Source organism: Hypoxylon trugodes (genome assembly GCF_022578975.1).
Source record: "Hypoxylon trugodes strain CBS 135444 unplaced genomic scaffold F4822scaffold_8, whole genome shotgun sequence".
NCBI classification, from domain to species: Eukaryota; Fungi; Ascomycota; class Sordariomycetes; order Xylariales; family Hypoxylaceae; genus Hypoxylon; species Hypoxylon trugodes.
This window is the reverse complement of record NW_026250023.1, coordinates 2,379,564-2,403,361: the sequence shown is the minus strand read 5'-3', so window position 1 is coordinate 2,403,361 and position 23,798 is coordinate 2,379,564. Positions and strand designations below refer to the sequence as shown.

At 47.4% G+C, this 23,798-nt stretch overlaps 7 protein-coding genes across 7 annotated transcripts; 3 read left to right on the top strand and 4 right to left on the bottom strand.

The window, feature by feature from the left end:
• Window positions 1–9: 9 nt before the first annotated feature.
• Window positions 10–5,105, bottom strand: F4822DRAFT_356186 (uncharacterized protein). The gene is made up of 2 exons (XM_051456037.1): window positions 2,404–5,105; window positions 10–2,355 (listed from the first exon to the last, which is right to left on the bottom strand). The coding sequence occupies exons 1-2, from the start codon at window positions 4,904–4,906 to the stop codon at window positions 386–388; spliced, it is 4,473 nt and encodes a 1,490-aa protein (XP_051311629.1). The 5' UTR covers window positions 4,907–5,105; the 3' UTR covers window positions 10–385.
• Window positions 5,106–8,405: 3,300 nt separating this feature from the next.
• On the bottom strand, window positions 8,406–9,326 carry F4822DRAFT_356155 (uncharacterized protein). The gene is made up of 2 exons (XM_051456036.1): window positions 9,056–9,326; window positions 8,406–8,924 (listed from the first exon to the last, which is right to left on the bottom strand). Exons 1-2 carry the CDS (start codon window positions 9,075–9,077, stop codon window positions 8,524–8,526), a joined length of 423 nt encoding a protein of 140 aa, XP_051311628.1. The 5' UTR covers window positions 9,078–9,326; the 3' UTR covers window positions 8,406–8,523.
• Window positions 9,327–11,750: 2,424 nt separating this feature from the next.
• Window positions 11,751–14,056, top strand: F4822DRAFT_414306 (uncharacterized protein). The gene is given in 2 exon segments (XM_051459131.1): window positions 11,751–12,451; window positions 12,467–14,056. 2 exon segments carry the CDS (start codon window positions 11,756–11,758, stop codon window positions 13,793–13,795), a joined length of 2,025 nt encoding a protein of 674 aa, XP_051311627.1. The 5' UTR covers window positions 11,751–11,755; the 3' UTR covers window positions 13,796–14,056.
• A 512-nt stretch (window positions 14,057–14,568) lies between these two features.
• Window positions 14,569–16,845, top strand: F4822DRAFT_445726 (heme-dependent catalase). Its single transcript, XM_051463414.1, has 7 exons — window positions 14,569–14,946; window positions 15,005–15,061; window positions 15,122–15,159; window positions 15,213–15,283; window positions 15,342–16,370; window positions 16,425–16,559; window positions 16,611–16,845. Exons 1-7 carry the CDS (start codon window positions 14,690–14,692, stop codon window positions 16,815–16,817), a joined length of 1,794 nt encoding a protein of 597 aa, XP_051311626.1. The 5' UTR covers window positions 14,569–14,689; the 3' UTR covers window positions 16,818–16,845.
• Window positions 16,846–17,169: 324 nt separating this feature from the next.
• On the bottom strand, window positions 17,170–18,264 carry F4822DRAFT_445722 (UbiA prenyltransferase family-domain-containing protein; the record flags this gene model as incomplete). The annotated part of the gene is made up of 2 exons (XM_051463413.1): window positions 17,560–18,264; window positions 17,170–17,508 (listed from the first exon to the last, which is right to left on the bottom strand). The coding sequence occupies exons 1-2, from the start codon at window positions 18,178–18,180 to the stop codon at window positions 17,170–17,172; spliced, it is 960 nt and encodes a 319-aa protein (XP_051311625.1). The 5' UTR covers window positions 18,181–18,264.
• Window positions 18,265–19,641: 1,377 nt separating this feature from the next.
• On the bottom strand, window positions 19,642–21,500 carry F4822DRAFT_356071 (uncharacterized protein). The gene is made up of 5 exons (XM_051456035.1): window positions 21,285–21,500; window positions 21,027–21,235; window positions 20,898–20,977; window positions 20,464–20,837; window positions 19,642–20,397 (listed from the first exon to the last, which is right to left on the bottom strand). Exons 2-5 carry the CDS (start codon window positions 21,211–21,213, stop codon window positions 19,926–19,928), a joined length of 1,113 nt encoding a protein of 370 aa, XP_051311624.1. The 5' UTR covers window positions 21,214–21,235; window positions 21,285–21,500; the 3' UTR covers window positions 19,642–19,925.
• A 1-nt stretch (window position 21,501) lies between these two features.
• On the top strand, window positions 21,502–23,788 carry F4822DRAFT_356037 (putative glucose-methanol-choline oxidoreductase). The gene is made up of 2 exons (XM_051456033.1): window positions 21,502–21,993; window positions 22,046–23,788. Exons 1-2 carry the CDS (start codon window positions 21,784–21,786, stop codon window positions 23,648–23,650), a joined length of 1,815 nt encoding a protein of 604 aa, XP_051311623.1. The 5' UTR covers window positions 21,502–21,783; the 3' UTR covers window positions 23,651–23,788.
• Window positions 23,789–23,798: the final 10 nt, after the last annotated feature.

Below are 23,798 nucleotides of genomic sequence, written 5' to 3'. Positions count from 1 at the left end.
AACGATTCACTTCCATTTTAGCAAGGCACTTGAAGTTAGATAGGTACAAATCTTTAATTTCTGATACGATATTTTTATGTACAGCGTGATAGGACTAGCAAGTAGCTATATAGCAACGGCGGTGATGGTAGCAATAGCAATGGCAATAGCGACATAGAAAAATAAAGAGCCAAGCGCGCCGAACTGTCTGTTTGGGTATCGTGTTATCCCCCGGGATCTTTAGTATGATACAATACAAAGTAAAGTAAGAGAAAAGACCCTTCCCGCCGTATTTTTTGGTGTGTACCTTCGACTCGCCTCTGAAAAAATGTTGACAATTCGATAACGGCGATCAATAATATGAAATAGTATGGCTCTCTGACGTCTGGTAGATATCTTCGACCCTTCACGCAGCCTCGATAGCAGCGTCCTCGGCATCGTGGACGCTCTCACCATCACTCAAATCTTCACCCCGTGCAGCACGACGCGCATTGTCGCGCTCGCCGTAGATCTCTGCGCGTCTGGTCTTCGCATGCTGCAAGCAATCGACATATGTTCTAAACTTGACAATCTCGCGCAGTAGATAACTACTCTTCCGCTCCCAGTTCGCCATAGCCCTGCCAGCGTTATGGCCGCGCGGTGTGAACGCCAGAAGCATAGGGGATCGCAATTGATTGTGCTTCTTTAGGTCCTCCTCGATGGATTTGACGTAAGTTTCTAGAACATCTAATTGTTCGGCTTCGGAGGAATTGCTAGGCCGAAGCGATTGTGCTGGGGGCGTCCACTCAGCAATGTGAATTCGGTCTCCTGGCAGCTTTGTTCGCGAACCGCCACCGACATCAAATGACGAACGAATGCTGCTCTGAAGGCTGCCTTGGCGGCTGTGCATACTACTGCGACCAGCTGCTGCGCTGCCTGGGCGCGGGGGTGGTGGTGAGTCGTTGATGGCTGTTATTAAGGCGTTGTTGATAATGGCATCACTCCAGCCATATTCAATGTTGCTGACGCCACCAACAAGTGGATGGGTGCTCAAGCGGGCACTCCAGTAGTTAACAGCAAGGACAAATTCCTTGCTGATATCAGGTGTACCAACCTGGAAAAGGTGCACGGCACCTGTGGGCAGACTAAGGGCCCATACATGTGGGCGACTACGGGAGTAGCCCGGTGGAGGAAGGGCTGATGCGAGGGTTTGCCGCAGCGAGAATGTTCCGACACTTGTAGCATTATCCTGCCAATTTCCACCACCGACGACGGCGCCGGGAGCAAGTTTTCGGCCAGCACGGGATTTCTGGCGCATAGACTTGCTTGAGAAAGAAAAGAGACTCATGGTTCCCTTCTGGACAACAGCAAATACCTCGGTCCAATTCCGCTCCTTAGCTTTCTTATCCATACCGTCGAGGTGATGCTTATGAATGACAATACCTTCCTTAATCCACGGTGGACCCGCAAGCTCGAGTGATTCGTCTTCAAGTAATTGGTTACCCGATATCTCTTCACTCATAATGGATTGACCACTAGTACCAGGCGGAACATCTTCGCGAATTATGGCTTGGCTCAATGCATTAGCAAATCCGATCGATTGCTGGTAATCGCCATTCGGGTATGATCCGAATGAGTCCATAGACATAGAAGTTTGGGTTCTACCCAATGAGTATCGGCTCCAAGTAGCAGATGATGTAGTAGGGCTCCAGATGGAATTTCCATCCTCAAAGCTAGTACGACTTGATGAGATACCGTTGCCGGGAAACCTTGGCCTTGATCGGCTCTTTGAAGTCCATCTTGCTCCAGGATTACGAGCCGGATCGTTAATCCTGCCACGAACAGAGATGTGGCCCTCGGAAGGAGCTTTCGATAGGACGCTCGGACTACGTTTTAGCATACCCATTACTGAAAGACTGCCTTGTGAGTGACTTTGTGGCTGACTTGGTTCAGCCCCAAATAAGGGGAGACGTTCGTCACGAATAGAGTTGTATATATCCTTCAATACAAGTTCCATCTGTTGCGTCCAGGCTTTCGTAGAACCTTCAAAAGGAGCTTTGACAAGTGGGCCGCAAGTGTCGACCGGAGAGTCTGCGTAGTTACCGATGGACGATTCCGATCGCGGAAGTGGTTTGAAGGAAGCTCTCCAGTTAGGTCGCTCCGGCTCCGGCTCCAAGGGCGTATTAACCTCGGAATCAGCGGGGCTGAGCAAGCTATTCTTTCCGGGCAAGATGCTAGCCCGGTCAAAAGCTTCGGGGGCGGAGTCTGCTAGTGCGTGCTTGACAGTTGTCATGGTGTTCTTGACGAATTGACTTCTCGTCATCTTCTGATCGATATCTGCTAGGTGAAGATCGGTGTTTAGAAGCATGATAGAGTAACACATCGTGTGGATTACGTCTGTAGTATGTAAGTAATAGTTCAAATAAAATAAATGGACTCTCTTACCAGTAGTCTTGAAACCATGATTAGGGTTGCAATCACACCATCGGCTTGAGAATGCCACCAAAATTCGATCAACTTGTTGGGTTTCAGCCCGAAAGACGAGACGGCTGCATATTTGTCGCAAAGCAGTGAGAACACTTTGATTCGTAAAATCGTATAGTTCCATATACGCCTTCAGGGTTCGTTGCCTCACAAGCCCCTCTTCTCCCATCCAAGCAGCTGCTTTCTCTTTCTGAATGAAATCTTCATTTCCATCGAATATCTTTTGCGCCTTTGAACGATCATCCTCTGTTGGCTCACCTACAGATACTTCGGGCTCATCCAAAGGCGAGCCCACAATCTTGGGGCTGGCTTCTGCAGTATCCACTTTGACACTAGGTAAGCTGTTCGCTGACTTGTTAAGTGAGCCAGGGAAGGTCGACATCCTCTTAGGTCCGTGGCGGCTTTCTGTAACTCTAGGAGTTTCTTCGTCAGCAGAAGGGGTTGGTTGAAGGAGTAAGTTGGGAGATTGTTCGCGTTTAGAAGAGCTCTCAGCTCTTGATATCCTTTGTTCCCGGAGTCTTGCACCGTCAGACTCATTTCTTGAGTCATTGATGATTGGGAAGGTCTTGCTAATTCGTTGTTGCTGTTGCTTGTGCTTTTTACCAGGCCATGTCTTTTCACCTTCGTCACTACTATCGTCGAAGAATGTGGTATCACGACCGTCGACTGGCCTACTTGTAGGCAGCTCAGGTAGGTCCCGCATTACGCTTTCTCTCTGCGTCCGTCTTCGAGTAGACTCCTGGTTTCTCAAAGCCGACGTGGACTTCACAGTCCGGATAGTAGCATTCGGACTGGGTTCATAATCTGGAGAAAATCCTCTAGATCTGCGAGTTGTATTTTCCTCGTCCTGAGATTCATAGCCTCTGGCACGCGGCGAGTTCTCCTGCGTCGGGGATAAGAGTCCGGGAGGTAGGTTAGGAGTGGTGTCCTGTAGATACGGACTCATGATCTCACGCAAGCTGCTAACAGGACTAGCATCGCGCATAGGAACTGATTGTTCCTTGATCCTATTGATTTCCATCGGTAAGGGGATCGGTGGTGGCGGTAAAGGTGGTTCTGCCACGGACTTCTTCCGTCTTCTGAAAAACGACGACTTCTTCTGGATAACATGAGGCTGATGCGAAGAACGCTGTGAATCTCTCGACGGCGGAGTGGATTGTGCTTTTGTTTGTGAATTAACATGTTCAATGGTATCTGCTGTTGTTGACGCGACCTGCGATGGTTTAGCCTCTGGAATGTTGGTACTATTTCGATAGCCAAATATTCTGCTAAAGAATCCTTGTTTAGCCTGTGGTGCTGGAGCGGGCGGGCCTTGTAAAAGTTCCTTCGATTTTTCGTATCCGACGTGCGGTGCAGGAGCAGAGTCCAAATCGGCCGAAGGTAGCGGAGGAGGTACGTCGCGCGAAGACGGAGCATACTTAGATTGAGTTGTCCTCATGGTACCACTTCTCGATCTCGCGTTGTTGGGCTTCTTGCGATCGGGTGTCTTCGATTCGAGCTCTGATGGGGGGATAGGCGGTGGTCCGACGGGAGTCGACGGCATATTCAGACGCCGGGGACCAACAGGTATTGTCGGCGTAGGCGCTGCTTCATAATCGTCAACGAGAAAAGTGTTAGAAAATTCGGTCTTCCACGCACTTGGAGAACTTAAGGAGGGCCTTTGCCCGTAGTCAAAACTCGACGATCTTCCACTATTACCAATACCATGGGCCCATCGTTGGGTAGTCAGAACTTGAGCATAGCCGCCGGCATCCATACTGTTAGTACTACTGCTCTTGCTCGCTCTAGAATGCATCGCGTGTCTTCCAGCTCCGCCGGGGTGGCTTTGTTCTCGCATACTGTTAATACGGCCAAGACTCGACTGGAAACCCGAGCTGCTGTTACTACGTCGCCCTCTCGAGAATTGGCCGGATATCCTGCTTGCCCCATCGTCAGTCCCTTCAAAGTCTGAGCTATATGAGTATCCGTGACCGTGGTTAACGCCCGAACTCCACATACGCGCTGGGCGGGAAGTGTTCGTCATAGATCTTGTGTAGTCATCTCTCGGTGGACTAAGGGGATCGTCGTCGTCAAACATATTAGTCGTAGGAGTATTAATTTGCCCCAGAGAGAATTGGTCAAGAGAGGATAACATGTTGGTAACGAGAGAATCACGAGTAAACTGGCGCGCGGGTAGGGAGAGATCGTGCGAGTCTCTCACAGTCCTACCAGTTCGAGGTAGGTCAGGTAATTCGTGATCGTTCCCTCGGCTTTCATCAGAACCATTATCCAGAAAGGACTCTTCAGAATCATGCGAGGCCGTAGATGTTGAGGCTTGTACTCGATACGCTCGACTAGAAACGGGGGGCTTTGTCTTGGACCTTGCGGGAGGTGTAGAAGGTCCTCTGCTAGCAGTACCCGAGGTATTGATATTTAAATCAGGCCGCCGGCGCTGAGTCCGTCGACTATTCTCGGAGGAATGCATCGCGGAGTGTCGATTGGTCGGGTTAGGTGGAACAGGATGGGTTGGACGGCAGCAGAAACGGGGGCTGCCATACGCAGCACAAGACAGTCATATGAAGTGCCCGTTTTGAATTTCCGTCCTTCCTCTCTTGATATTGTCCAAATCCGATTGATTATTCCCTCCAAAACATGACTATGGCTCGATCGATCGAATTCGTTCGTACTCGTCGTTGTCGCTGAGGGTATTCGTAGCTTAACCAGCTTTTCCTTTATAATAGCAACCAAGGGGAATAAAATAGGTGATTCGTCTGAGTGGACCAGAGATCCGCAGGATGTGAGTAAGGGCAAATCGGAATATTGTATTTACAATTCAAAGAACGATTGATATTAATTATTAAGAAGGATTGGGTTAAACCGTGTTTAGAGCGCCACTCGCGGGAGAGATTTGGGTGAATTGTCGTAAGCGATTATAGTACGAGGTATCGGGAATGGGAATACAGGGAGAAGGAAATGATCCAAAACCCTTCCCCAAGGGTCCAAACAAAAAATGATCTGATTGTGTAACTCGACAAACTCAATCCAGGGTCGAATTGGGCGATGGTTTGATGTGCTGAAAAAGTCAAAAAATAGGGATCTCGAACTCCTAGGGTAGGAGAGATCTTGGTCTTGGTCTTGGTCTTGGTCTCGGAGGGCAAGCAATAGGGGACTAAAACCTTGACTTAATTCGATCCCTAGACCCGTGGACATTAAAACTCCCCTAGAAATAAATTCGCAAGGCCAAGAAACGATGTTTCGGGGAAGAACTGAAGATTATTGGCCCAAATCGGTACACTAACATCGCAGGTGGGGTATTTAAGGTACCTGCAGTGCCAGAGTGGTCGTGTCTGATTGGTCAAAAGGGTTGGAGTTCGCCGCAGGAACACGTCCCCCACACCTACTTTCTGTACCTAATAGCTCTTAGCGGACAATAAGCCACAGTAGCGCGTAAGATCTTAATTACTAGCGTTTTCCCTTTCCGAATGCTGCAATCTTTATAAAAACAGATTGAACCCTCAGACTCTTATCTAGATACGATCGTGTATTTGCTATCGCTTAGAGATATTATATGCTATATAACTCATATAACTAGGCAATATAAAATGACATTCTGTTTTCATATATTAATGTTTGTCATATCCCATTTCCTTTTTCCCTTAACTTATTAAACAAGTTCGCGTACTATTGACACACTGATTGTCTTATGTTCCATGAGCCGCATCCACTTCGTCGCCCTACTTTCAAAACAGCAACTAAAACTGATAGTTTGACTTTAGATCATGTGCATCTTAGTCAAATTAGTCCATTGGTACCAGTGCTGCCCAATAATGAAATTAGCAATGCAAGGAAAGCAATGGTTATGAAGGTTATATATTGTTCTGAGTTCATCAACGATTCAAACATTACACGCCCTTAACTTCTAACAGCCACCTAAGTACATCTCTATACCTATTCAAGGTATGCTTCAACATCCGTATAAAAGCTACGATAATGGCAATATGGATTGCAAATTATCTTCAAAAAGCCAATAATAACCCTTCAAGAAACATTAGAATAGAAAAATATAGAAAACTCACAGCCATTGATAAAGCTCCAAAGTTGATACCTTGAATTCGTTATGACATTTAAGCCACAAGCTTGCGCCAAGCATAAAGTTCACCCCTGAATCCTTGCAACCTCGTGCGCAAGGTCCATGCTCCCTATCTCCTTCCTCTCTCTCTTATCGGAGAATCAATTCCCGCCAACGAATCCGCAACTTTGAATTCTTTGATTGTGAAACTTCCTTTAGACTTGCATGCTGTCGGCACTTGTAAATTCTCTTATCTAGTTTCCTATAAAGTACCTAATTCTTGTCCTACCCCTATTACAGTCAATTTATAACCAAGCATCTATCACCCATCTCGAAAAAAAGGTTCGTTGAAGGAAATTTCTATTCCGTTTGTGGCCAATCCCGGACGATCGCACCGTTTCACCTGCCATCTTGAGCGCTTCGACCTGCATCATGCACCTGAAAGGGTGAAGTGCCTACAAAGAGAGCATCCTATCCAGATGATTGAATCTTGGGCATCGCTGAAGAATCAGGAACACCAATGCCTGAACAAAACATTTTATACGCATCCTTATCACATATTAATGTGCTTCTTCTCGATCAGCCTGAGAAAATGACTATAGGATTCCTTTTATAGATCTCTGCTCACCAATGAGTTTACAATCACCGTAGCAGAAAACAATGTATCGCGGAAACCCTAGAAGATATAGGTAACCCAATTGACCGACGGATATGTCGGCTGCAACGAAGCGCACTTTTATTACCTATCTAAGGCGCCCGCGTCACCGTTTTTGATTTATTGCAGACGTGCATATGAGCAAGTAATACGCTCAGCTCATTCGAACGCCACCAAATGCACGAATTTGTCACCACAGCAGCTAGAACAGAAGAGTCCCCCGGAGATGAAAAATGTGTCTAGATTCGACAGATTAATCGCCCGGCAAAACACAATTGCTGACCCCTATTCAAGTGATCTACGGTTACTGGGGAAGTATTGTAAAATCGTATGCCCCTTTTTTTTCTTTCCCGGTTTCGCTTCAGATCTTATCGTAGTTGGGAACGATTGAGTTCTGCTTTATTTAGTAATTCTGCGATGTCGCTAGGATTTTTGTCGTAAGCGCCCAGCCGCCCAAAGTTGAGATTTGATCACTTCCGGCGGTTAATTGATAGAACTCGGCGCTTAGTATTGGATTGTCTTTCTATTTCTAAGATTTCGGATTAGCAGTCTATTTACCAAAAAGATAATACAGCGAATCGCGCATTGGTTTAACCTTGCGCTCGTCTATGATATTGTCGCGGTCGAAGCCAACGGCATCTAATATCGCTTAATTCGTGGCGCTTTTAAGTAATAGTAGAGGTGTCGAATTCCCCAGTGTCTAAGATAGTAAAGTTACCTCAACAAACGCCACTGAGCTGATCTTGATAGCGGCCACCTACTTGCCGTCCTGTAGTAATGTCTCGGCAAACATTTCGACGGGTTTTGTATAACTTCGGATGCAAAAGCCAGCATAACCAGCCGAAACATGGGGCTATTCGTTCATTGTTGATCACACTCCAACCGAAAGGATCAGGAAGTAGCAGACGCGGGCACTCGTCCGTGCTACTCGAGAAGGTAACGAGGGACCTTTTATTGTATTTCGTAAGCTTGCGCCGATCGATCGGGTTTCTAATGTTTCTCCTGATTTTGACGTCATGTTCCTGTGTTAGCATCGTGATGAGCATAGCACAGCGTAGCTATCCCACTTCGCACGTTTTTTTCGTTTCCCACATGTCAATCAGCGAGTCTAAAGTGTGTCTGAAACATAGGTTGATAGGCTAAGTTTGCTAGATTCGATGGGCCACGTTCGGCCGCTACGGGTCGCGGGTTTGCGTAAACCCAGAGACCCGGGCCGATAAATATGACGATGTATTCCCCGTCAATCAGGTCTTCATACGCCGAGCAACAGACCGGGACTATATTAATTGTCCTTCTTAGTGTGTGAAATAGTAAGATAAATACATACACACATCATAAGTATGACGCAGAGGAATTGTTCGCTCTAGGTTACGCGACACTAGTTCGCATTCCCGTTCCCACTACCGCTCGGATTCGTCGGTTGATCGAGCCGAACAGCAAACTGTCGAAAAGTTTCCATGTCAACCATCTTTAGCGCGCTATCCTCAGTGGCGTCGAGGTCGACGCGCGGGACGCCTAAGTTAGTGACCCGGCCGCTACGGTAGGCCTGGTAGGCCTCGAGCCAGCGGGCCGTGCATAGGCACCAACGGCAGCCGCCCTTTAGGCCCACGGTTCGTAGGTCGTTGCCGCGCGAGGCCGAAAAATCGAGGAACTCGTCGGTTACGATACCGGCGACGGCATGATTGCCCGGGTCGATGCCTCCTCCTGTGCGACAGTAACCGTCGCGGAAGAATCCGGTCACGGGCTGTTGGGAGAACAGCTTGAGAGGCTGCTTGAAGACTGCGATCGGGCGATGTGCCCGCCCATTGTGTGAGCAGAATTCGATAAGCACTACTGTACCAGCTCGTATTTTGCGGGGAGCACTAGATGAGTTGTTCTATGCAAGGTGTTCTGGGTGTGATGATTCCTACCATTGTGCGGACCTGAAGCCATGGCTGCCAATACCGCTGCGGCTTTTAACAAATGGGGGCAACCCCGGTAACCCTGGACGCCTTTGGGGCTTGCGGCTCGTATAAGCTGACGCTAATTTAGATGGTGGGACCAATCACGGCTTGTGGATCAGTCACAGGTGGAAAGATTATTAGGTTATGGAATTTCCCCAGCATGTATTGTGAAGAAAGACTTGGAAATTGTGTGATCGAAGTTGCACTTTAAAGAAGAAAAAAAGAAATTAAAAAGGAGGTGAGTTATGTAGCTACATATGCAGATTATGTACATGAACTTAATAATATTGTAGGTATAATAGACTAATCATAATAGACTCATCACTCTTAATTATGCATAATTGTTCGAATTATGTATCCCAATTGCGATTTCAGAGGAATTTTGACGTCATGAGATCAACTAAAGTAATAATCAATCGCCGAAAAAAAAGCAAAAAAAAGTGATTACTTTAAATATTTAGCAGCAACTTAAGTGCTTTAGCTTGCTTAGGAGATTCTCGTCCGGCTCATCGTGATCCCTCTACTTTCTTCTTTTTTTTTTCTCTTCCACTAACAAAGCCGAATCCAAAGCAATTCTCATCACGCAATAGCTTGCTTGCTTTGTTCTTTTACAGTACCTACAGCCCAACCTTGCTAGTTACATTACAAATTAGGTATTATCAATATTGATGTTTTTTTTTTTTTTCGTATCACCATAAGCTACTGTAGCTCCACCGCGGAATAGAACCAAAGACCGATCCAATGCCCGCAATGTATTTTCTCCTGAGCCACTCGCATGCATCTCACATAGGTACTTAGCGTCGGTTTAAAGGGATCAACTCATACTCAGCAAATTTCCTGCGTACCTAGACAACCAGGTCAGTCAGGTAGAGGTAGCTTGGCAGGTACACGATTCCGGAAGGTACCCAAGGTACCTAAATTTGTCAATAAAGGAGGTAAACCATGTTTATACCCTGAGTGAATGTTACTAGGATGTCCGATTCCAATACTTCTCGAACCCTTCTTTGTTAACCTTATCTTCAGACGAGACGGAGGGATGATATGAGGATCCAACAACAGGAACCGGAGGAACACGTGTAAATAAAGATTTACACCGGTCCAGTATACTGGTGTTGGTATTCGACACAACAAAGAGGTGCCTGAAAACTCAGAAAGCTCCATTAAAGCAGCCAGGAACTCGGACCGTCTGTTATGCGGGTCAGGGCCAATGCAAGTAAGCAGGCAACATAGCGTGAATTGCCACCACAATTTCGACCAGCCAACCTCCAGTATACAGTATACAGTACAATACTTCTTACGAACGCACAGACTAGAGTGGGTTGAGTGGGCAAAGATGCCCACGGGTTTCTTAGTCTAGGTCGCTCTACTAAGAATCTACCAAGAATTCTAGTTGGTGGCACGACAATATTCTACCACCAAATATTCATTTGCAATTACAATTTTACGATGGCAATAATTTGACGAGCTGGCTTTTAAAAGGCTATTAGAATTATTAAACCTGTCAGTAATAGGGGCTTTATACAAGCATTATAATCCCACTCTAGGATAGGGTGGCTATGCTCATCCGGGCCCATCCGGATCGGCCGGCCCACCGAGATCTCGGGTCCAATGGGACAGTACTTATGTACATCTACATACATAACAATATGTATGTTACAGAACATACACTATGTACATGAAAATCTCGTGGACCGTGGGTCTTGGGACCGACCATAAGGTAGCCAAGATGTGAACAAAACAAGAAACAAGATCTTGGGAAGAATATCACACTAGCACTAAGAGCCACACACGCATACGATGCTGTCAATTCAAGTTATGAGAAGAGAAAAGCGGAAACGGAGATAGTTTCTCCACGAAGCTCCGCATTTCCATCGACAGGACAATGACCACTTTTTGTGATGGATCGTTTGTTCGCGCGATGTTAAGCTATGCTACGTATTATAGAATAACATCGTATTCGAATGGAGATTAGAAGATGCTAATTTTGGGACATCTTAGTTGCAGAGCACGCTAAAGGGGTGTGTTCAGGGTTGGCGAGCCGTAATAGCCAATCAATATTGACGCCATTCCCAGTTGGGCAGTTGGGTAACAGCACATTCGGCGTCACGACCAAGTTGACAGCGGCTCAGGCTATTGGTGCCTACGGAGTCAGTAAAATGCGAAAGTACACTGGCATGTTACTTTTTCGAAGGATCTGCACCAATGCGGCTTTCGCTTTAACGCGTCTAGCACTCCCTTGCTCGTGTCCTTGTCGTATTGGATTTACGAAATATGCTACTTGCGCCAGCCTTAACGTCAGCCCACTCACCTAGGGTACTTCTCTACGGAGATGATAGGCAATGGGTCAAGCCTTACAGATTTTACGGGTCTAGCTTAACAATGGAACCTGAGGATCGACTGGTATCGGCGACCCAGCTGGATGACTGTGCTTGCAGTCCACCGCAGCGCGATGTTACTCTGCTGGTTAACCGTACATAAAGGGTCACTTCCCAACCTGAGTGTTTCTTCTCACCAAGGTCTCTTAGGTTACTCGTTGTATAAACATATTGCCCAAGTCACTCGTTTCGCTTGCGGTTTACTATTCGTTTTGTCAACCACGGTCGCTTCTTTCCTTCGCTTCAAGTTTCAACCTAATACCTAATTTAATATTAGAGCATATTTCTCAAGATGCGTAGTGTTCTCCTGAGCTTGGGCGCTCTCGCCCTCGTTGGTACTACCAGTGCAGACTACCCTTCTTACCCTACTTACCCGGAGAGCTCCAGCTCCTATGAGGCTGTTCCCCCTCCGAGTTCGTACGTTGTGAGCTCCTCGAGCGCCACTGAGTCGATCCCGTCCTACCCGACGTACCCCGCCAGCAGCCCGTCCTCTTCAAGCATCGGCTCTACTTCCAGCACCGAGGCTGTCAGCAGTTCGACTTCAGAATACTCTTACCCTGCTAGCTCTCCTTCCAGCTATGTGATTTCTAGCAGCACCAGCTCATACCCTTCGTACCCCACGTACCCAGTGAGCTCGTATGTTGTAAGCAGCAGCTCCACTTCATCTACCGTCAGCTCTATCTCTTCATCCTCAGCTACGACGAGCTCTACTTCCTCTTACTCGGCGAGCACTTCTTCCTACTCCGCCAGCACTTCCTCAGCCAGTACCTCTTCCTACTCGGCTAGTACCTCGTCAACTTCGGAGTCCAGCACGAGCTCTTACCCGACGTACCCCGTAAGCTCTACTTCCGTCAGCTCTACCTCGGAGTCTTCGGCCACCACTTCGTCGACCTATGTGACCAGCAGCAGCACTTACTCGACATACTCGTACCCGATCAGCTCTACTACCAGCACTGAGGCTACCACCAGCTCTACTCCAGTCTCTTCATACTCGGTATCTTCCTACTCGGTATCTTCCTACTCGGTATCTTCCTACTCGGTATCTTCGGTATCTTCATCGTCGCCGGTGTCTTCATCTTACCCAGTAACTTCATACCCTGTATCCTCATACTCGGCATCTTCAGTTTCTTCGGTATCGTCGTCGTCCCCGTTATCATCTTACCCCGTATCTTCATACTCGGTATCTACTGTGTCTTCAGTGTCGTCTTCATCCCCAGTGTCCTCGTCTTACCCGACATCTTCATACCCTGCATCGTCATACCCAGTATCTTCGTACTCGGCATCTTCAGAGACTGTCAGCAGCACTTCCTCGTCTTCTGAGGTTTCTAGCACGTCGAGCTACAGCGCTACTACCAGCAGCACTAGCGTCCCTGGTTACCCTACCAGCACTCCCTCTTACATCACGTCTAGCTCTGCTACCCAGTACACCACCTCTACCATCTGGACGACCACTGAGATCACTGTTACTTCTTGTGCTCCCACCATCACCAACTGCCCTGGTACTTCGTATGTCACAACGGTAACTGTTCCTGCCACTACCACTGTCTGCCCTGTAACGGAGTCTTCCACCGCCTCGACTAGCGCTACCTACTCGACTTCTGTCCCCATTGGTAGCTACTCCGTCTCCAGCTACGTTCCCAGCAGCATCAGCTCCAGCGAGGCAACTTCTTCCGCTACTGTCTCTTACCCGGCCTCGTACCCTGTGTCAACCCCCACTGGATACCCTACTTCCAGCGAATCTACTGAGTATCCGACTTCGCTCCCCTCGACTGGATACCCCACTTCCACTGGATTCCCTGCGTCCACCCCCAGCTACACCACCTCGACCATCTACTCTACTAGCGTGTACACTGTCACCTCTGGATCGTCATACATCACCACCGAGACCGTCTCTATCAGCACTACAGTGTGCGAGGTGACTCCCACTGAGACCCCGTCTGGCTACCCTACTGGCCCCGCTCAACCCGGCAGCCCGTCATCTTACCCTGCTGGTCCCAGCTACCCGGGTGCTCCCTCTGAGACCCCGTACCCCACTGGCCCTGCTGGTCCCGGTGCTCCTGGCGCCCCTGGTGCCCCTAGCTACCCCAGCACCGTTGTCACCTACCCCCAGAGCAGCTTGACAACCTCCGTCATCCCGCCTCCTTACCCCACTTCCAGCGCCAGCCCTAGCACCTACCCTGGTGTTCCTCCCGTTGGATCTGGCACCGGTGTTGTCCCCTACCCCTCCGCCACTACCAGCGGCTACCCCACCATCCCCACGGCCGCCGCTGGCCGTCTGGAGCGTGGCCTTGAGGTCATGGCTGCCGCCGTCGTTGCTGTTATCCTTTTGTAAACAGTTCCGACAATAGCATGACGAAGCCACGTGGTTATAAGGTGATATAGAAGGAGAAATACATAGGGTTGGGGAAGATTGGTTTGGTAGCAATTGGATTGGTTATAGATTTGGGTTTTAAAAGGTTTTAACGACTTGAAATTTTTTGGCATTTTTTTTTATTACAAAGTACATATCATTTTTTAATATTCGAAATTATTACTTTTTTAACATCCACAGAAAACAGAAAATAATATATTCGCCCATTTATTTGGTGTGAAACGAAGTGGTCCATGTTCCTATCGAAGTGAATGTTAACAATTGATCCTAGGTTAAATCCGACCATATGAGTCTTAGGTCATCCTAAATTCAAATAAAACTGAAGCGTTTATCAAGGCATCAGGTTATCTTAAGCCTATGACATCCAAGACCCAAGGGCTCAGAAATAGTATTTCAAACTATACAATGGGTTATCCCTGTTACAAATATCGGCCTAGATGTTCCACGGCCTTGTCCTCGTCATCATTCTTCTTACTGACAGGACGCCGAGCTTGAGCTTAGTATGGTAAGTTCAATTGCGCGCGTTGCAATTGGATCTCATATTCGGCTTGGTTACGGATGTTCCTCTCCGGGTTCTTCATGCAATCGTTGACGACGATATTTTGCAATATGCATATGTCTCATAAGCCCATCATTTTCACCCCTTTCTCAATGACCAGGGAATGGTAGCGTCAGGTTTACATCAAGACGGCAGACATTATCGAAATGTAAGGAAAGGAGACAATTGAGTTTGACAACTCTCAAGCTTAAGATGCCGTATATTTATATCGTAAATATTCCGTTCCACAAAGCGAATTCAACCGAGTTTTGATCTGTGGTATTTTTGGATTTATTTACATATACGTATTATTCAACATGGCTTCAAGTGCGCTTGACGGTGCGGCGAATAGCAACCAATGGAGCATCACTCAGCATCCACTGGAAGCTATCAAGACCGGCATCCAAAGTTCTACGACTGGAGAGTCTCGCGGCAACCGGGTGACTCATATGATGAGTGCCAACGAAGGGTCCGCGGATGTTGCTGCTAAAGTGTCGGGTGCTGTGTCGGATGGAATTCGAGAGGATGATGCACCGTATTTCACCAATAATGAGGGTATTCCTTGGCCAGATGCGTATGTCCAGAGAAGCTTTTGATTGACATGGGGTCGCTGGTATTGACTTCAGATCTAGCTGTCACAGTAAGACCATCGGCGGTATTCCGGTAGCCAGTGATGTATTTTTGTTCCAGTAAGTTGGTCGTGGCATTCCGAGTCTCCCACAACACGATGATTATTAATCCTTGCGCAGGAAGCAGCAGACATTCAACCGTTCGAAGAATTTGGAGCGTAGGTCTATTGCGCTCAGAAATGGAACCAGTCAGTTACTAACTTGGTGTTAGGGATGGTGCATCCTTGTGGAAGTGGCGCGTTCGGATATTTTGAGTGCACAAAGAACGTGTCAAGCCTAACTGTGAGCGAGTTGAAAATGGTAGATTTCAAATAAAGATAGACGGCTAACGAGGAAATAGAAAGCCAACTTCCTCCAGAAGGTCGGGGAAAAGACACCCATCTTCATTCGCTTCTCGACTGTCACCTTAGGCAGGGAGTATCCCGATGAAGCCCGGAACCCTCGTGGCTTTGCCATCAAGTTCTATACTAAGGAAGGAAACTACGATATCGTGGGGCTCAATTGGCCCATTTTCTTCTGTCGCGACCCGATTCAAGGGCCGGATGTGATCCGCTCGCAGTGGCGCGACCCCAAGAACTTCCTCCTAGATCAGGATGCACTCTTCGATCTCCTAGCCAACACGCCCGAATCCAATCATGCGGGCCTCATGTTTTTCAGTGACCATGGGACTCCAGTCGGCTGGCGTTTCAACCACGGCTACGGTTGCCATACTTTCAAGTGGGTGAATCAGCAGGGCCAATTTGTGTACGTCAAGTATCATTTCATCGCGAAGCACGGCCAGAAGCAATTCACATACAACGAGGCTATGATGAAGATGGGCGAAGACCCAGACTATTCCAAACGTGACCTCTGGGAGACCATTGAGCACGGTGAGCAAGTCGAGTGGACCGCTAAGATCCAAGTCATGAAGCCGGAGGACGCCAATCCCGAGAAACTAGGCTTCGATCCGTTTGATGTGACCAAAGTATGGCCACGGGACAAATTCCCTATGGAGGAATTCGGACGGCTAGTCCTGAACAAGAACCCGGAGGACTTCCATCGGGATGTGGAGCAGGCGGCTTTTTCGCCTGGCAGCATGGTTCCTGGAATCGGCGACTCGCCCGATCCGCTGTTGCAGTTCCGCATGTTTTTCTACCGCGATGCGCAGTACCACCGCATTGGAGTCAACCTGCACCAGGTTCCTGTTAATTGCCCGTTCATGGCGCAGTCTTTCTCGTCGCTTAATTTTGATGGGCAGATGCGTGTTGATGCCAATCATGGTGGTAACAAACCTTACGTGCCAAATAGCTTCACGCATAAGTTCCGTCCTGATGCAGCGGAACCTGCATACGAAGTTTCGGATAACATTTGTAGCCGAAAGAGTCACTATGTACGCCCGTCATTCACTTTTTGAAGTTTAATTTGCTAATGGAGACTTTGGCAGTGGCACGAAGGCAAGAAGAACGACTATGCGCAGGCGACTGAGCTTTGGCGCCGTGTAATGACCGAGGAGCAGCGGAAACACACCTGCTTCAATACGGCCCAGAATTTGAAACTTGTGAAGTTCCCGCTAATTCAGGTAAGCCCCCAAGTCTATCTTCAATGTTTCAACTACTAATTCCCATCATAGAAGAAGTATTTGGCCCAGATTTACAACATCGCACCCGAATGGGCACAGGGGGTTTATGATATGCTACCCAAGAAGGAATTTAACTTCAAGGAGGTGCAGAAGTTGTCGCAGACTGCTCAGGAATGGTATAAGGAGAAGAAATTCCAGCCTGGTCCAGGAGAACGACTTGTAGGTTACGCACCTTCTAAGCCTGTATATAATGTTTAAGGGGTACAAACGTTCAGCACATTTATGTAGGGGGTAGGAACTTTTCATAGTTTATCAATATAATTTCATATGTTATAGGGATTTACTAATATTTTAACTGTCTATATGGGGAAATGGGTTTTGTGCTAGTAAATCCGGGTTCTATTGCAATTGATGTGTATTCATTTTTGTACTCTGCTCTTTTGGCCGTATGACAATAATTTCGCTTTATATCTAGTTATTTCTCCCCATAAAGATCTAACATATGTAAAGAACAGCTTTTCCATCAAAACAAGCTCTCGCACATCCTTGCTGTGCTAGAGAGCGAAGTTGCTCACAAGTGTTGAACCGTGTCCCCACAGCAGGTATTTTCCTAGGCACCAATGACTGGCATTAAAAATAGACCTAATGCCCACCCTGGCCAAAGTTTCCATGTAAACGCATCACCTGCTTGAGATCTGTCCCAGAATAAGTTGCTTACCATTGCTCCTCCTGCTATCCAAGCAGCTAGGCCTCCTTTCCACCCAACTCCCCAATACCAACCGGCTAGGCCTGTCCACACAATAACTCCGACAGCAACAAGTATTCGTGCGTTATAGTCGCCAATAACTAGGGGTACAGTTCTCCTGCCTACTGCCTTGTCTCCTTCCATATCCCTGAAATCTTGTGTGTGGCTAGTGGTCGTAATTGCGGCAGCTAGTATGCCCACCCACTATACTAAATGTCAGTTATTGTCATAATGAGAGCATTGGAAATCACGTACAGCAGCAGCCTTGCCATTCCCACCAAACACCGAATATCCAGTTATGGCCTCTAGCGGACCGGCGAAGAAGCATGCAAATCCGAGTCCATTCAGGAGGTTCTTCATGAACGGATCCGTAGCACCGCCCCACTCATTGTACCATAGGCAGAAAAGGGCCTCGAGAAGACACGGGATAAGGCCTCCTACTTTGAAAGAGACCGTGATGATGACGGCATACATGATATACATGATCTGCGTGGTTTGCTTGGAGTTTATACGACCCGCGGGGAGTGGCCTCCAGGGCTTATTGATTGCGTCTTCAGCGATTGTTGCGGCGTGTCGTTGGTTATGAAGATTAAAGAGAAACAAATTACTCCATGACCACAGAAGCATTTTGTGGGAGGATGTCAGAATGTCTTTGGGAGATAATGATGCTCCCATCGAAAACTTCTGCGCCACGGAGGCATTTAAAGCTCCAAAGAGAAATCCCATACAGATAATATCTTTGATATTGTCACGACTGAAGAGATAGATGGTATGAACATGATATAAGGGGTTGGAAGAATGAACTTTCGATCGTTCAGTAAGGAACGCATCGCTGCGAGCTATGGTCTGATTCTTAGTGTCGGTGAGGGAGGCCATTATGGCGCGGGAATAATATTTGTTGGATGCTTCTTCTTTCAACTGGCGAAGATAACGTTTCAAAAAGAGGTTCCTATATATACTTCTCAAATTGATCCTGCTATAGGTGTCATTTCTATGCCCCAAGGACGGCACGCCCGGGTTGATAGTGGGAGGGCTGAATGGGCTCCGCTTAGCGTAAGCGACAGGTTGGAGCGATATTGGGGGGGACGATCTTACACCATATCAACCCTAACATGACTTATCATTGTGAAGATGCTGATTTAAACCTACGGTATCAATTTAGGGCCCCGAGACTCCGTTTTGGGGGTCGGGCCGGGTTAAGAAATACAATTAGATCTGTCCGTATGATGGTTATCATGATCATGATACCGGAATAAAAACATTCGGGAGTTATACTAGATATTTAATTTGAGGGTAGGACACTGAGGATAATCGGCGAGATAATACGCTCTGAGTACTCCCGTCCCTTTCTTTCAAATTTGAAGTACGAGATGTATATCCCGGGTTATGTTACTAATTTGTATGAAGCGAAAGGAACATAATGCTTGACTTATGAAGTAGTAAACCCCCGTAATAGAGCCCCCAAGTGGAAAAAGATTACGGTGTGCGTTTGTCTACTCACCTATCGTAAGTGAAACCATTGTCCATTATTATCGTCGAAGGATACTATAATATCAATCCGTGACCGGGTTTGGGTTCCTCAGAACTTATACCCTACCAGGAAAAGGGAAACAACACCGTAGCTGCCTATTTACTTATCTACTCCTACTCAAACTGCCTAGATGCCTACCAAATTTCTCATCTTAAAAAGTAGTCAGACACGGATCGAATTCGTAATATCATACGTAAACCGGGGAAATCGACGCTGACTGCGGTATAGTGATGATAGAAAACGCAAAACATTTCTGTTTTAAGGACAGTGGTATCTGTTGGTTTGGCATAGATTGCATGCATTTTTATCAATCCATATTATGTGAGCCTGTATTGTAGGTGTAACACGACACCGTGCAACTTGATGCTGTGTAACACAATATCTGCAAGAACGCTTAGGCGCTGGAATTCCCTCATTATGACTCTATTTTTCTTGTCCCTCCCCCTCTCTCTCTTCCTCTTTTTTAGTGTCTTGTCTTGCCACACGGCCCCCAATATCCGCGTTGCATCAGAAATGGTATAGAAACTGGCGGCCCTCGTGTGCGATGTACAATGATAGGTAGCTCATTTGCCCAACATCGTAATCCTTTCGCTTATTAGTTGTCTATAATCAAAGCAAAGTCAACCAACATGCGGCTCTGTTGGTAAGCAACTCGATCTGTGTTGCTCATCTTTCGTATTCGCGTATGATCTACGTAAAATCGCATCGTAATAGCGGTCGGGATTGCGGAAGGTTACCGTTCGTACTTTCTTCGGCCATGCTGATTTAACCAAGTTGGCGATAGAAAGTAGATTGGGTAGATATTTATTCGGTTGTGTTTATTTCTGGCCACTGGTCTAATAATAGGGGGTTACCATATCGGGTTTACCGGAGTTATTAGATTGGCTGTGCCGGCCCGCGCTAAGTAATGTTAAAGATACTTAGGTACCTGACCTAATGCAGACTGTCGGGAGGAGTTGATAACTATTTATGCACGTTTTATGCACTATGCGGTATGATATAACCGACAAAACGTGGCGCTTTACCCCCCGACCCCCTGATATTCCGGTCATTTCCTGAGCCTCTTTCAAACGAGCTTTTCTATCACACCTTATGTTGATGACCTAGTTGACCAAAGATTTTGGGCACTTCCGTGAGCCGTGTCCGTTTCACTCGGACCGGATCTATCAATGTCCCATTCCCTTATTACTGTAATAACATTAGACTGCCCCGAGTCTATGGCTTGCCTATTCTCCGCTTGGATATTGGTGAGAGGAATATCGTCATCCAGCCGTAAAAAGTTCCGACTGTATCTATCCTTTGAGTTTCGTGCCAGTCTTCGGTCGCGGTTAGAAAGTATACTAGAATCGTTTGTCCCCAAGCCATCTTTTCTCGACCAATTTAAGGACCCATTGCCGAAAATTCTTATGAGGGCAGGCCTCATCGTGGGCAAGCAGGCATTTACGACCCCCAGCGTTGGCTCCAATACGGAGTATATTGCACCCGGAGTTACGGTGTATGTCATATCTGACAAGTCCCAATTATGAAGCCATATTACCCTTAATAAGGAAATGACGCAAATCCTAAGGTGTCTCGTCAGTTGTCTTTGTTACGAATTTTTCTACTCCAACGCCATTGGGAAAACTCACACGATTCCGAGACTGAACATACCAGCAATGCCAAGCTTCTTCGGGAGTGACATCTGTAAGCCGAAAAGCATAGGCATTGGCAGCGCCACAATGATCGTGTCGATTAGAAGATTGGTGATGCCCGCGCCGAGGTATGCCGAATTTTCTCCGTTACATTCTCCCGGAATGGATTTATCCCAATTGTATCGCGCGGGCTTGCAGAGGACAAAGGTTTCGAGAAAGACGCTGACAAAGTACGCAATCGACAGTGCCATTACCCCATAGCACACATAGGAAAATCGCTTTTTCGGAAATATCGTCGTATATAATGATAGGATCGATAGCTTCACACAGGTATTTGCCGCAGCCCAAAGCAGCTGCGCGGGAACGAATAACTGCAATACAGAAAGCATTAACAATGTGGTCTCCGTATCTGTAGGTGTGTTGCCACTAACCTTGAGATGTAGCGCGAATATTTTGGGGTTCGTTGCTAGAATTTCATCTAGATGAACTCCTAGACCTGCAGCGAAGCCGGCTGTATTCCCCTCAGAAATAGATTGAGATTAAGCAAGGGATGGCCTTACCTGCAAGGAAGACCGACACGGCACCGAGAGCGAGTGCTAGCGCCAAAATCGCCATATAATCATTAAAGACAAAAGAAAGTCTTAGGATGCGCCTTGACCAAAGCCTTAGCGCTAGGGCTATGATCGAGAAAGTAGTAAAAATGAAAGACACAATAGCCACTTGAACTGCCCCCAAAGCAAGCGCCATCGTGAGCTCTGGATAGACGCTCCTAGAGAATCATTAGAGTTGAGGAGATAACCATTGATGGAATCAGTTACTTTTGTCGCGAGGTACGAAAATCGGTGGTAAAAGCACCAGTATTGACGGGTGCGCTTTTTCTGACAGCTCTCAAAAGACCGGAGATGGTATTGGATATCCTGTTAAATTACGGCTGTGTTAACAGGTAGGTAAGCAGTTTCGTCTCCAAGAGGAGCCTGTCATACTTCATCCTTGTTCTCGGGTACCTCCCCCCGTTGGAAAAGGACAAAAGTAAAATAATCTCACTTACTTGCGGCATGGGACCGTACCGATATTGAATGTATCTGCATGCAGGGCGACTTGTACGACCAACGGTCAGCACTTCACATCAGTAACGGAAGACCCCGCAATCCGGTCCTGTTGAAAACTTCTTCATTCCGTTCTTCATCCAACTATCCTACGAAAATTTTATCTCTTACACTGGCATTCTAATCCTTCTGGTTTTCTCCTACGCCGATCCGTTCAAAGGCTGACTTAGTTTTAATCAGATTTTAGCTTAACACGAAAATTTTCGGGGCTATGTCCTCCGCCGAGTTTGACTTTGTCATCGTGGGAGGCGGCACGGCCGGGCTTGTTGTTGCTAGCCGCCTCTCCGAGGACCCCACTCAGCGTATCCTCGTCTTAGAGGCTGGATCTGACTACAGTGGCGATCCACGGGTAAGGACCCCCGGCTTCTATCCGATACTGTCAGGCTCGGAGCTTGACTGGGCCTTTGAAAGCAAAGCTCAGGTACGTCCCTTATTCTAACGTATTAATCGACCTGAACTAACGCGAACGAAAGCCGACACTTAACGGCCGATCTGTCAAGCTTCCACAAGGAAAAGCTGTCGGCGGTTCTAGTGCAATCAACGCGCATGTTTTTGTTCCTCCGGCTAAAAGCGTCATTGATGCTTGGGGTACATTAGGGAACGACGGGTGGAATTGGGAGTCACTCAAAAAGTATTACGAGAAGGCGTATACTTCTCCATACGTCGAAAGGGATCTATACAAGCAACTCGGAATAGATGGGTGGTATCCTGATGGAGATCTTTCCACGGGGCCGATTCAAGCCTCCTTTTCAGGTAACCCTGCTCACCCCGTTCGCAAAGCATGGGAGGATACTTTCAAGACTGCCGGATATGAGGTTCAACATGACCCCTTCCACGGCGTAGAGGTTGGAGCCTTCAGCTGTCTATCTAGTATTAATCCAGCCACGAAAGAGCGAAGTTACGCTGCATCGGACTACTACCGGCTTAGTCGCGATAGGGATAATCTTCATGTCCTTACGGATGCCGTCGTTGAGAAGATCTTATTTGGACAGGGCGGCGAGTCAAAGAGTGCCACAGGGGTCCGATACAAACATGATGGAAAGTCCAAAGAAGTGCTCTGTAGCAAGGAGGTGATCATAGCTGCAGGAGCTTTGCAGTCTCCGAAGGTACTCGAGTTGTCTGGAATTGGCGATGCCGAGTTGCTACGAACACATGGCATAGAACTCATCCAGCATCTGCCAGCAGTTGGGGAGAACCTTCATGACCATCCTCAGTGCGCTATAAGCTTTGAAGCAATAGATGGCGTAGATACACTCGACGCCCTCCTCAGACAAGACCAAGAAGCGATCGGCGAAGCCATGCAAGAATATGCATCTAACAAGACTGGACTGCTGACATCTGTTGGCGTTTATTCGTATGCGTATCTGCCTGCGATACGATCATTCAACCAAGGGGGTGGAGAAGCACTGAAGAAATTGCTTGATCAACACCGTCCGGCCCAAGCCAGAGACCAGGCATATCACGAAGTTGCCGAGAGGACATTGCTTGATGAGAAGCAACCTTCCGGTGCATATCTTTCAGTCCTAGCGCAGCATATCCTCCCCGTTGAACCCAACTCCGATTCCCCCGCCGGTCCAGTGCCGGGGAAGTTCATTTCTATTGACCTAATGTTATCCCAACCTTTATCCCGTGGGAGTGCGCACATACAGTCGGCCGATAATTCGATTCCTCCCGTAATCGATCCCGGCTATCTCTCCAACCCGATTGATTTAGAGATTATGGCGCAGCATATGCAGCACATCGAGACTATCGCCAACTCGTCACCTTTCACGAATCTCTTGAAGCAGCCTCTCGCGTATCGTGACCCCGCTTCGCGACTTACTGATAGAGAAGCTGCGAAAAGGTATCTTAAGTCCAGCGCTATCTCGATGTGGCATCTGGTTGGTAGTTGCGCGATGTTGCCAAAGGAGAAGGGGGGCGTCGTAGACAATGAACTTAAGGTGTACGGGGTTAAGAAGCTTCGAATTGTAGATTCCAGTGCGATCCCCCTCATTAGCACCGCGAATGTGCAGTCTACTGTCTACGCCTTCGCTGAAAAGGCAGCTGACTTGATCAAGAAGGATTATGGGTTAAAGTAGATGGGTTTGGCTGAAGCTCACAACTATGGCATTGTAAAATAGGTAATTGTTAGGTACTTTTCCAGGTATCGCTAGAGTTACTATATCGACCGCTGTTAATTGTGATTAACTAAAAATCGGATGAGGTCAATTTTATGAATTAAAATTA